Source organism: Berkeleyomyces rouxiae (assembly GCF_048999995.1).
Source record: "Berkeleyomyces rouxiae strain 22BRR77 chromosome Unknown BrBRR77_ptg000009l, whole genome shotgun sequence".
Lineage (NCBI taxonomy): Eukaryota > Fungi > Ascomycota > Sordariomycetes > Microascales > Ceratocystidaceae > Berkeleyomyces > Berkeleyomyces rouxiae.
In genome coordinates, this window is record NW_027396499.1 from 1290338 (window position 1) to 1303623 (window position 13286).

Here is a 13286-nt window from a genome sequence, read left to right on the forward strand (position 1 = left end):
GTGACATTTAAAGTCCGAGCACCAACAAAGCCTATGATGCTTCCACCTGTGCAACTACAGTACCAAACATGCATCCAGTACTCCCACGAACAAGAATACCCGATCGACGGGTGTCCACTGCTCTTTGACGGATCGCCACTTCCAGGCTGTAACTGTGGTCAATTCTAGTCCATTTTACAAAATTCCATAAAACGCATCTGCTCCTTGCTTTATCCTCTGGAGCCTTGGCACCGTGTGCTTGTTAACTTTACTGCCTGCCCCCATCTTATCCACATGAAAGCGCCGTGAGGTCGCCGGTGTGAGCCTTGTGTGCTTTTCTATTACCAAATACCGCTTCTTCCAAGACTTCAAGCACCTACGACTTGTTCTTTCTTGTCTGTGTATGTCAAGCCCTCGACTATACCCACATTAAGGCCTGGAGGGACACTATTAAATAATGATCAGAGATGGCAAAATTTGGCGGGAGAATGAGGTGTCTGATAGAGCCAACCGTCCCTTAAGAGGAGGAGAGGTCTCTTGAACAATTCATCTCAAGCCAGCCAGTCACCTTGGATAGCGTGACGAACAAGAGGCAGTAAAAGACCAGTTAGCCGCCATACTGATGTGACTGCAGCCTGATTGCGGTTATTTGTGTAGATGTATTCAAGTCAACTTCGATGCCGTTATAGTTTATGCTGCCTGGTAAGTTAGAGTTGGGGGCCTTTTTCTATGATCGATGCCCGGGCTTGAGCCTCCGTTCGGTATCCTTCCCCTTCAAACCATTCATGCCTTATTAAATCATTAATGTAGTTACACCTCCTTTTACATGATAAGAAGCACATTTACAGTCTCCATCTGTGTCTGTACCTGCGCAGTAATGCTCCCTTGAGGCATATTTAGCCGGCCATCGAAATAAACCCTGAAAATCCACCTCACATCAACTGAGTAGTAAATTCGCAAGTAGCACTGTGTACGTATTATTATCACCAAGGCTTGCCATCTATTAGTCATCCCAAATATAGATTCAGGTTCCTGGGGCTTCAAGATCAAAGATCGAAGCCAGTCCAATCTCCTGAGCAATGGACACGGCTGCAGTGGCCAGACCCCTCATTACTCCTTGAAAGCTGGAAATCTTTCTGGTACTAACTACCCTATTCGGTGAAGCCGACTCCCAGGATGGGATGGGATAATCTGGTGTTGGGCTGGGAAAACCCAGCCCATGACTGGATCGCCTTTTTCTGTGTGTCATGGAAGCAGGTATCGCCCGGTCTAGTTCATCGCCGGTCTTAGAGGATGAAGTTTGCTTGGGATTCTTTGCCTGGCCGATAGTGGTTCTATACTACGAGCGCTTTTTTTTTCTTCATACAATTGATCTCCCTTGTATGAAGCCCGCTCTCCAAACCAGAAAGGTGTGGTGCCTAGGCATGGACATTCAACTTTGGCTACAGGGGAAGGGGTTAATCAAGCCTTGGCTTTTCTTAGTAACACGACTTGGAACATAGGTGCATTATATCAACCATCACGTCGATTTGGTGTGATAACTGTAATGCAAATGGGTAACAATGGCTTGAATAAACAAGCCTAGATGCGGTAAGTCGCCCAGAAGTAGAATACACCCTTGCTTCACAAAAGCGTCACCATAGAGCTCGTGTCATCGACTAGATCCCTTCTTTCGCCTTGTCGAGCTATAGTAACAAATGACACGATACCGACGGATGTCTCGGGGGTGGCAACTTTGCTGTAGCTACATCAGTTAACCTTCTCGACATACAACAACATAAATCCGGACGGCGCACCCATGATCAAGTCGGCAGTGGAACTCGAGCGCGTTTTTTTCAATTAGTTGTGTTAACTATACCACAGTTGTTTCACCTTTGCACAGTTCCGGGTCCGCTGTGTAAGTTCTGTCTTGTTCTTCTCGCTCCTTTCGATCTTCTCTCTCTTCTCGTCCCTATATCGCACTTCTCTCGTTGTGTTAAACCCATTTGCGAGACTGAGAAGACGTTGGACCACCCGTAGGCCCGCCCCAGCCGCGTTAAGCGAACATGGCCCCGCTTGGCGGACAACTGGATATGCACGGACTGTGGTTTTAAGCGCCTTACAAAGTCTCTCCACACCCCTTCAGGACCTACCAGCCGACTACGGCAAGCCGCCTGGCCGCGGCGCCCTGTCTGTATCCTTGGCTTCGGCCTCTTGATTCTCTCTCAGTCATTCTTTTGGTTTGGGGGGAGTCATTTGTTCTTGAAGAGGCTTTTTTACGCGTCTTTCACTTCTTGACTCTCCGTCATGTTTCTGCTTGGTCTCTTCCTGTGTAAATTTATACATTTTGCCCATCTTTGGTCTTGTTTCCGCGGCTATATCTCGGCATAAACGTTCCCATGGTTACAGGCTCCAGTTTCGGAGATAAAGCTTTTTTTTTTCCTTATGCCCTTTTCCTTGGCGTTTTGATGTTTTGTTGGTGCTTGCGAAGCAAGTGACCTACAGTAAGTTGCCACAAGTTTGTCTCCACTAGTGACCAAACCACCATGGGATTGGATGATGATGCATCTTTGTGTGGAATTTTCTCAACTATATGAAACTCAATTCGGATGTTCTTTATACGAAATTCAAGCTCTGCTTCTACTCTGCAAGATGTTTTATACTAAACCAAGGCTCGGGGTATGTTTACAACCTTTTTTCTAATGAGGTGATTCGCCTCAAAATCAGAGGCTGTAAAATCTTTATCTATATTTTCTCGATGCAACGACGGAGTTCAACTCTACCATCTGAATCATCCATGGCATCTTGGAGAATAAAGCCTTCCACATGAATCTACCTCTTCAAAATTCCCCCAGTGTTTCAACAAAAAGGTTATGAGGCCCAGAAGAGGTTCGTGATATTTACAGTGATAATCAGCGAGAATCACGAAACCTGCATGAACTTGGAAACGCCATAACTCATGCAATGGCCCGATTTATTTGATGGAAGCTTGATATTGATGTAGCTTGATCATCTCTCTATCAGTAGCAACTATTTAATTTTCAAAAGCTTTCCATTTGCCCGTGTAATATGAAGAAACGTCAGTTTGGCCGTTTCTCGGGGATCGGAACGGTCCAGGTTTTCCGAAGGGTTTCCCACGCGATTAGGCATTCATTATTAAAAGTTGACGTGATAGATCAACTGTTGAACGGATTGCGCTTCTCTGGATATCCATCTTGGAGCTGGGCCTTCGGCGTCAAAGTTTTGTTGGCGGTTTGAAGTATACGGGTGAAGTCTTGTAGTTTATCTGAGCCTTCTTCGCAATGGACATCGCTGTTAGATAAACGATGTATTGAGAGGGAAATTGTATGTATTCAGCAGTCCAGCTAAGTACCCTTTCTCATGAGAGATCTCAGCCCCATTTATACTTAGACCACAGGTGGGGTCTGCCTAGTCCTGGCCCCACCTGACGCCACAGTCTCCACTCCCTGGTACTTACTGGAACCTTCCAGTACTTCCTGGTGAGCTCTACTTTCAACAATCGCTGATATTTCTTCCTGTGAAAGCGCAACCACCGCTTTTTTTTTACTTCCAGTGTTGAAAGTAGAGCTCACCAAGAAGTGCTGGAAGGTTCCAGTAAGTACCAGGGAGTGGAGACTGTGGCGTCAGGTGGGGCCAGGACTAGGCAGACCCCACCTGTGGTCTAAGTATAAATGGGGCTGAAATCTCCCATGAGAAGGGTACTTAGAAGGACGTGTTAGAGACACAACTTTCTCCTAATACATCTTTTTATTCAACATCCAGAAATATGATTCTGACTTCTTTAGTGATTGGAGCATGTAATGTCACAAAAGCCTTCTGAAGTTATTTCGTTGAAAAGCTGTCGAAGTTCAAGTTGAAGTGATGATTACCACGGTGTTAAGAATTTCGCTAAGTTTTTCAAAGTGGGGACAAACCTTTAGCACCTAACTGCACTATTGGTTTTTGTCGTTTGTAGGTGATGCAAAAAGTTTGAATAAAAGTGGGACCATGGTCAGCACGTGGCCTCGTGGCCAATTACGGGGCCCTGCACTGTTTGAGCCTGTCACTCTCAGCACTGCTTGGCCCCGGTACGCTCTTAGCAGGACTTTTCTCGAAGTTGCCCATGTGGTTTAGGTGAGAGTTGGCGAAAATGCGGACGATGACTTACGAAGTGCTCAGGTTTTAGTGTGTTTTTTATTTTTTATTTATTTATTTTTAGAGTCTAGCGGGGGAGCACGTGACTCCCGCCCATCCCAGTGGGGACATGCAGACTAAGGCTAGCTTGAAACAAAAACTGTCGCTATGACAGCGCGTGGCGCAATGCCAGGGTTAGACTGGTGAGGCCCGCGGAAGGGATGGTGGGCGCTGTACAGCGGCTGTCCCACCGGAGGTGTAGTAGAGGGGACACAGGTCCTGAAGAAATTGTGTCTTGTGGAGGAGGGTGGAGAGGCGGGCCGCTCCCGTAGGGGTACCGAGCACGAAGGCTAGGGTCCCGAGGCCACGGGGGCGTCCGAGGGTTGCGAGCCGTTCCCTTACGGTGGGGCACGCAGCGAAATGGGTAGAGGCCTTGGGACGGCCACAGGCGCAGTAAAGCGCCGCTCCGGTGTGCTCAAACCGTTCGTGGTATGACATGAAGTCACCATGGTCGGTCCGGCATTGGATCAAGAAGCCGAGGTGGCGTCTTGGGAGTCGGAGCTCCTTGGGGGGCCCTCTGGGCCAGGGGATCTCCAATTCGTGGTAGGAGGCAGGTGCCGTCTTCTGCCACCACTTCGAAGCCTCTTCAAAGAAATGGCGTCTAGTGGCTGCTTTGGCCCCTGCAACTGTTGCCACAAGCCTGGCGGGCGTTTCCCGGCAGGCCGCCTTGGCGAGCACATCCGCACGCTCGTTGCCCTCGATGCCGACATGGCCGGGGCACCACAGTACCCGGACCCTCCCAGGTCGGGCGATGGTGCTGACAGTCCGGGCAGACCAGGACACGGCGAGTTCTCGGAACTCAAGGATTTCCCTCTGAGAGGTCAGAGTCGGGGTGGAGTCAAGCAAAGACTCCGAGGCCTTCTGATTGTCCAGTATCACGTGAACATCGGTGGCGAGGCGGGTGCATGGAGATGCTAACGCCGCCTTCAGGCCCAAGAGGGCGCCTGCGACCTCCGCGTCGTAGACCTCGTGGTACCTGCCCAGAGAAGCGGTCTTCTCAGCCAGGACTTGGCCAAGCTGAGTGACGTGCGCGCCGGCGCCTGCAGAGCCGTCTGCCTGCTTGGACCCGTCGGAGTATACGACGATGTCGTATGGTGGGATGGCGGCAACCAGCTTTTCGAAGGCCTCCTTTGACATCTCACTTCTCATGAGGCGTGGAGGCGGGGGTGCGTATGAGTACGGGAGAAGAACTCGTCGCGGGATGGGTGGTGTTAGGGCACTCTTAGCCCGAAGGTCGGAGGACCCGTTTCGCGGGCCCGCGCTTGCCATGCGCCGGGCGCACGGGTGGCGGACATCAGCTGCTGCCAGGCGAATTGCTGAGCGGGCTCTCAGCTCCTCTAAGAGCAGCTTGGCCGGTTTCAGTCCGGCTTCCCTCAGGAGCGCCGGGGCCGGGGTAGTGCGGTACACCGGGAGAATGGACTTGGCGGTGGCCTTGAGGGCTCTCTCGACCAACTCCACCAGGTGTGCCGAGCGGGTGGAGACGGTTCGCCCTGCACGGGTAATGGTGTCTCCTCGCCACCAGACCTCAGCTCCGTAGAGCAAGACGGGTAGTGCGGCTGCCAGAGCCGCGGAGCGTAGAAGGTTGGTGGGGCATCCACGAACAGTGTTCCCAAACCCACGAGTGTGTGCCGCGACTTTCGTCGCCTTGGCCGCCCAGTGTTGCACGTGGGTTTTGAAGCTCAACTTGGTATCTAGGAACATACCTAGCCATCTTGTTGAGTCGTTGGCAGCATGACTTGCCCCATCGATCTCGATCGGAGGGGGCCTTTGCTGGGTGCGGTGGAAGTGCTGGAACTCTGTCTTGTTGTCGGCGAGAGTTAGGCCATTGTCGCGGCACCATTGTCTTGCCTGGCTGACACGCTCGGCAGCCAGGCGGGCTGATTCCTCTAGGGTCTTGGCAGAGCAGAGGAAGGCGATGTCATCCACGTACCCAAAACTAGCTGGGATGACATTGAGAAGAGGCTCCAGGTAGAGCAGGAACAGAATTGGAGAGGCGGGGGACCCTTGAGGGAGACCGTGCGGGATGGGGCGGAACTCGGTGAGGTGGTCGTCGAGGCGGAAGCGAGCAAACCTCCCGGACGCAAACGTCGCTGCCCATCGGACCAGAGGGTCGGGCCAGCCTTGCTCGCGCATGCGGACCGCCAGGCGGCCCGGTTGGACGCTATCGAAGGCACCCTCGACGTCGACAGTGGCTAGAGTGCACACGTTCTTCATGGCCCATGCGTCTTTGACGTCATGAACCAGGCATTCCACCAGGTCGGTGGCCGCGCGCCCAGGCAAGGCACCGAAGTGCTCTGGTGCGGTGACTCTGGACTTTAGGGCCCAAAAAGCGAGGCGTCTGGCGACTAACCTCTCTATGCCCTTCCCGAGGGTGGGCAGTAGGGAGATGGGCCTCCAGTTCTTGGGGTCGGTCAGGTCATCCTTGTTGGGCTTGGGGATGACAATGACCTCGGCTTTGCGGAAGACTAGCGGGTGGTGGCCAAGGGACAGGCAGAGATTGGTCAGACAGACAATCCATCTCCTCCACGGTACGACATTCCAGACGTGCTTGAGGACAGAGACGGATAGCCGGTCATGGCCGGGAGAGGTAGACCCAACCTCGATCATGTTGGCCCGGACCTCCTGCTCGCTGGCCAGCATGGTCAACGGGATGGAGCGTCGAGGCGCCGTTGCGGTGGATTCAAAGGGGACGTCCGGTCCTCCTATGGGGCGGGCTAGCTTGGCCCGAAATAGTACCTCCGCCCTCTCGGCAGGGGTGCTGTGTGCCCGACCTTCCCAGATGAGGGGAGGGGGCGCAAACCGGCTTCCATATTTCCTCCAACCAATCAGCCTGTGTGCTTCGGTCACATGGGAAGTCTTTTCAATCCTGGAGCGGTCGAGGGCCCCCCTGGCCTTCCGAGCGGTGCGTTTCAGCTCTCGCCCAGCCTGAATTACCGCCTGGCAGTCTTCCAGGCGTTGTGCAGCGAGGAAGTTTTTCCTTGCTTCCTTGCACGCGTCGTTCCACCAGTCCTTGCGCGGCACGCCGGCAGGAACAGGTGGGCAGATGTGGTGGAGAGCCGCCACCATGGCTTCGACACCAGCCGCCGTGGCTGCATCGAGGCGGGCGGCATCTACGCCGTCAAGGGAAGGGGGTTCAGCGCGCGCCAAGGCGGCCTCCAGAAGCACTCCGTCGCCGTCCTTCAGTTTGGGGAACGCGAGAGTGGGTCGTCTAGAATGTGGTGACAGTTGGATGTCGCAGCGGATGGACTCATGGTCCGAGGTAGTGTGGGCATCCGGCAGGATCATGGCTGTAGCTCCTGGAATGTTTGTCAGTACGAGGTCAAGGACATGACCCCGGTTGTGGGTGGGTTTCCCATAAGGAAGGGCAAGGCGGAGAGAGTTAGTCTCTAGCCACTCAACAAAGAGCGACGCTCCAGAGGAGCGTGAGACGTTGGGTTCCCAGGCTTCATGGTGGAGGTTGAAGTCACCGGCGAAAAGGGAGTTAGCTTTGACGGGCCTGTTGAGGAGGACGTTGAGGCTCTCGGGCATCAGGCCGCTGGGGGGTCGGTAGACGTTGACTATCTCAATCTCGGGAGAGCAGTGAAGGGTGAGAGAGAGAATGTCGAAAGAAGGGCCCATGTCGTTTTGTACGGGGCGGAGCGCCGAAGCGCGCCGCACGTAGGTCAACACACGGGGGCGGGTCTCAGTCCAATCCTGAGAGGGGGCGAACGTGAGGTAGGCAGGATGACTTTTGGTCAACCGCCTGCCCCCAGCCCGCGAGGTCCATGGTTCCTGGACCAATACTACATCATACTTGCCCTCGTGGGCTGTATGAAGGAGGATGTCGTGCGCGGGTCCGCCGCGTCCTACGTTCGCTTGGAGCGACCGTAAGCGGGGCGGGGGAGCTCGTCGGAAGTGCTGTGACTTACGCATTTCGGCTAGCGTTGGGGTTCTCGGCCATATCGACATCAAAGACGCCAAGGACGGCGAAGGAGTTCTGGGAACTCGCGGGTTGGGTGGGGGCGGGGCCGGGAGCGGTGGCTCCAGTGTTGGCGCTCGTGCTGGCTGGGGAGGATCCGGCAGCTTCCGCCGCCGCCTTGGCAGCAGCATCGGCTTTGCTGGCATCCTTGGCCCGTTTGCGGTTGTCCTGTTTGGTCGCCAGGACAGTCTCTTCGGAGGGGAAAAGCACCTGGCCCTTGAACGCTCTCGGTCTCAAGGGGCAGGTGGAACTGGTGGCGGGGTGGTCGCCCAGGCAGTTCAGGCAACGGGTCGGACCCACGCACACGCCTTGGTGGGCGGACGCGCCGCATTTGGCACAGCGCTCCTGTTGGCGGCAGCTGGAGGTGCGGTGGAAGCCGAAGCAGGCCGCGCACTGGTAGATCCGCGGGTTGCGGACGTATTTGCGTGACGGAGCGCTGCTGGCGATCCTGAAGTTGGTCACCTCCTTGTCAAAGAAGATGACTGCGGTGCGGGAAGGGGCAAACTCCCCCTCGTGCTTAGACCAAGTGACCTTTGTCGGTACGACGCCGGTCTGGTCGCGGGCGATGGCCTTGACCATCTCGAGAGTGGTAGGGGCTGTGCCCACTACGCCGTCGAAGAGGACCCTCGGGACACGCTTGACAACGTACCCGACCTGGTCCACGATGGGGGTCAGAGTCCCGGAAACCTTCGCCCTGATGGCATCGGTGTGCTTGGCAATGCTCGCGGCATCCTTCTCAGTAGCAGCGGCGATGACGAAGCCGTCGCCGGCGCGGTAGACGCCCTTAACGGCATCGGAGAGATCGGGTGCCGTCTCGCGGACGGCACGCGCCACGACGGTGGTGTCGGCGTGTAGGAGCGGAGAGGTAGGGGGAAGGCGGAGAGTGAAGCGGGGGAGCTTCGGGCCGGCCTGCTTGGGGGGAGGTGCGGTGCGGGTTTCAGTGTGGTAGATGTTTACAGTGTGTGAAAAGGGTGTACATCACCTGACCGGACAAGCGATGGACACACCCCGGGGCGTTCAGGAGGAAACAGACAGCCACCGATGAGTCAGCCAACGCCACACCGACCCAGAAATCATCAGCCACAGCCAGGAGGAGGATAAAACGGCCAGCGAGACCGAAGATGGGAGAACGGAGAGAGAGGAGGGGGAGGCAACCATTCAGAGTCTCCTTTGTTAGAGAGAAAGAGATTTATTTATCCACCCCCATCTTTATAACTAATAACTGCTTGGAACTCATCACACCCTACCCGCGTTCCACACAGTGTTTACGGTTTGTTTAGGTACATAGCTAAGGGTTAATTGTTACAGGATGTCAAACCATCACTATCAGGATCACTACAAAGAGGCCAAGTTACCTAGTTAGCATACGCGAGAAGGATCAAGTATAGCCCAGCGTACATAATGAAAGATAGAAGCCACACTAAGTAAGCAAGTCCAAACGAACGTCCGTCTTTGTGGCGCAGTAGTAGTTTATACGCTTTAACACAAGATTCTACACTGCTTACAAGCGCCACCATTTAGCAGCGTTGCACTAGTTATAAGCCGGGCGCTATGGCTCTTTGTGAATGCGCTCAATCAAGTCTTGCCTAGCTAGGGCCAGGCCACTTACGCACTTCACATTATCCTTTCTTGATCATTATGTAAAGAGAGATGTCTGGTTCTTCAAGCGCTGCATAAGAGCCTTGGAAACGCCACATTCACAAATTGACACGTTGTGTTTCTTCACTTGCTTTTCTTAGGGAACCTTGCATCAGATGTCGTGACTTCTGAGCCACAAACTTGTGCAAGGAACTATGGAGTAGCGTTATCCTGAAGATATTTTGCATGTTGGTATGCCGCGTATTACTCGAGCTTCGCAAAGTCCAGTCCTATTATCCGTCTTCCAATCACTCAACTATAGGAAACAAAGACTACTTCTAGACATTACTTCATTCGCTCTAAGATAATGGGCAACCTGCAAAACTCAAATCTTCAGCACTGTTTGTAGCATCTATACCTCTTAGTACTCTCTAGATATTTATGGAGTAGACATCTTGATAACTAGTTATTTGCAGTTCGTCATTAGTCATCTGTAGCTCACTATTGATTGGTCAGGACTTTTCGGCATAGTTACACAGACATCTCCAACTAACTCTTCAGCACTTTTGTGGAGCCCCATTGTCGAAATCCAACATTTCTACGTTACACTCACCAATTCAAGAAATGCTAAGCGAGGATTCGTATCTAGACACGAATTGAATGTTCTTTTCAGCATAACACCGCGGTGTAAGAATCTTCAGTCCTCTTTAAAAAAAAAACATGTCATGTCCACCGAGGAGATGTTGTTTTTGCTGTAGTTTATGTTATATTCCTTCTTTCAATTGGCATTAATGAGCCCCTAAGCTGACCGAGCCCTCCTCCCCCTCATGTAGCTGGCCGTTGTGTCGTCTAGTCATGTTAAATTCAGCCGAGCCAGGGCAGCCATTCCACCCTTCCTCACATCACTGACCTATGTTAACAAAGATATTGAAGGCTCAAAAGTAATAAAAAGAGACAGAGCAAACCCTCCATCTCTGCCTAAACAAAATAAATGACTTGGAATTTGTATCACAGTGTCAAACAACTTTCTATGGATAGAGATTAGTTTGCAAAGCCCTGTGGTGATGAATACATTTCTTACCTTAGCTTGTAAAGGCTACCATGATAGATCTAGTTTCATGTACACTTGAACCCGGCAGTTGATGTGATGGTTTAAAATTATAACTACATATCTCTACACTGTGGTGTGAATCCTCTACAACACAAAAGTGAAGTGAGAACTTTCTTCCAGAGGCTGTAGGTGATATGTTCGAAATATCCAGCTAGTAAAATTGCCCACAATCTGAATCTATATCTAAAGGAGCCAGACCAATCAACGACCTTCTCTTGCCAATACCTTTCCTGGAACCCAGCGAAAACACGCGTACTGAACAGACAGTACCCGACAGTGTTTTCTTAGGTACTGAAGTTAATGCGTAGCCATCTACCTTCATAACCACCCTCTCTTCCATAGTCGAAAGAACTAATGTAAAAGCCAGAGGTCTCGTCAAACTCGGTGCAAATATCGAGACCAACGCCCCCCAGTTCGGTGTTGCGGAGGCTGCTCCATCTCCAATTCGAATCCCCATCCTCAGGTCTGTAAATAACGTCTTGGCCAATGTCCCCTTCGTCGCTGACATCAATGTTGTCATTTCTCCAAAAGGAGTCGAGAACCGTGTTGGTTGTTTCATCAGTGATGCCAATATACTTGATGTATTTCAAATTTCCTGCGTCGATGCCAGTATCAGCCTCCCACATGGACAGGAGACCTTCGGCATCTGTGAAACGGCCATCACCGATGAGGTGGCTGATTAGGATGTAGCCACTGCTCTTGGAAATGTAGACCTCGGCATCAAAGCCTCCCCAGCTAGTAGCGCGAATCCATCCGTCCTCTTGGGTGTGCATTTTAAGGTCGATGTTTTCAGCCACAGGTACGATGCCGCCAAGTACTTGGCTGCAGAATAGAGCGGTAGCGATGAGCCACGGAGAGACCATTCTGGCTGGATAAATGGAGTATTGAAAAGGAGGGATGAGCTGAAGTAGCAATGAAAATGTGTAGTAAAATGGTGAGATATGAAGAGATAGAATGAGTCGAAAGAGCAGTAGATGTGATGTGGATGAAGACTCCGATGATGGGTGAGAGTGAGTGTTTCAGTAGTTCTCTTTCGCTGGGCATCTCAAGAGTTTATATAGAAAGCTACATTCAGACAGACCTCTTACATAACACTCGACACAACGCCAAAGCCATCAGTATCTAGCAAAGCAAGTATCCAAGTTCACCGTGACCTTTGTTACCAGGTCGAGCCCAATTACTCTGACAAACCGTATCAAGACTCAAGACGGCATGTGCGTGTATGAAGCATGGCTTCCAACTAATACGTACACACATATGTGCATACTCAGGGTCATATGAGCACGTACAAATAATTATGCAACAGAGTAACAAGGCCCTCCATCACTCAACCCATGATATTTTCGGATCTCGAAATGGCGTGTACGAACAGTAGTGGCACCATGTGCCAAAATACTTTCGCATTGAAGGAGTACCATAATCGTAGAGCACAAAAGTAAAAGTACTTGAACTATCCCGGGAACACATGTACCATTGAGTTTCGGTACTACATAGTTGACAACTTGTGAACAGTGTGTCAAGCGACGAGACATACCCCTGTCAAATAGATGGCGGACGCGGACGCCGTTGGCGGCTGAAATGCCGACGAACAAGCGAGACCATCAAGTTTAACTTGCTGATCTCACAGTGAAAACACAGCTAGTATCAACATTGTGCTTTAAGTGACCTGAACAGGATAGAAGCCAGTGTAGTCCTCGTGAGTTAAATGTCTGCGAACAAGGCTCATTGGGCAAATTATCGCCAAGGTCTTCTGTCACCAAGGAAGACATTCTGGTGCAGAAGATGGTGATCCAAGTTGTCTCGTTTTGGTGACTCTCAAGTTGCAGACCCATTGACCCCTGTTGTATGTATTTTCTTTCTAGTTACCACGCCGTCCCTTGCCATGAACATTCCTTTCGTACAAATGGTCGTCTATGCACAGTTACTTCATGGATATATAGTTAGCTAACCGTATTTCAATGTAGTCGGCAGTTATTGTTCTTTCAACCCAAGCATGTTCGATCGACTGCTGTCCTTTGCTCTTCCGGATCACCGTTCCCGGTGAGTAATTATTTGAGTGGGTTGCAGAACACCTTATGAAATCTCACGAGAAGCATGCCCCTTTATCCCTCAGAACCTCAATATCACATGTTCATAGGTTGGGCTCCTCTATGATCCCCACACGATTCGCTAATGCGATTGCCCCCGTGAGCTTTGAGTACGTTACCGTTACCCAAGGCCACCTCTTCAAGGGTCCCATAGTTACTAGTTGTGTTTCTCTTTTATGTAAACAGTCCCCAACTGAATATACCGTCTCTTGACGTAGAAGCAACCAATGAGTAAGAACATTGTGTTGCAAGTCGACGTATCTATGGCGTTCTTATCCCACATGACCAGATCCACTTAGGCTAATCCAAGACTAACTCCGCGCTTTATAAATACTCGACGAAGAAGTACAGACTCCGTCTCTACATGGACATGGACAATAATGGCTTTCCCCCAACCATC

At 51.6% G+C, this 13286-nt stretch overlaps 2 protein-coding genes across 2 annotated transcripts; both read right to left on the bottom strand.

Moving 5' to 3' along the window:
• Positions 1–4287: 4287 nt before the first annotated feature.
• BROUX77_006947 (uncharacterized protein) lies at positions 4288–9627 on the bottom strand (the record flags this gene model as incomplete). The annotated part of the gene is made up of 3 exons (XM_073751988.1): positions 4288–7894; positions 8061–9022; positions 9616–9627. 3 exons carry the CDS (start codon positions 9625–9627, stop codon positions 4288–4290), a joined length of 4581 nt encoding a protein of 1526 aa, XP_073603094.1.
• A 1456-nt stretch (positions 9628–11083) lies between these two features.
• On the bottom strand, positions 11084–11662 carry BROUX77_006948 (uncharacterized protein; the record flags this gene model as incomplete). The annotated part of the gene is made up of 1 exon (XM_073751989.1): positions 11084–11662. The coding sequence occupies one exon, from the start codon at positions 11660–11662 to the stop codon at positions 11084–11086; it is 579 nt and encodes a 192-aa protein (XP_073603095.1).
• Positions 11663–13286: the final 1624 nt, after the last annotated feature.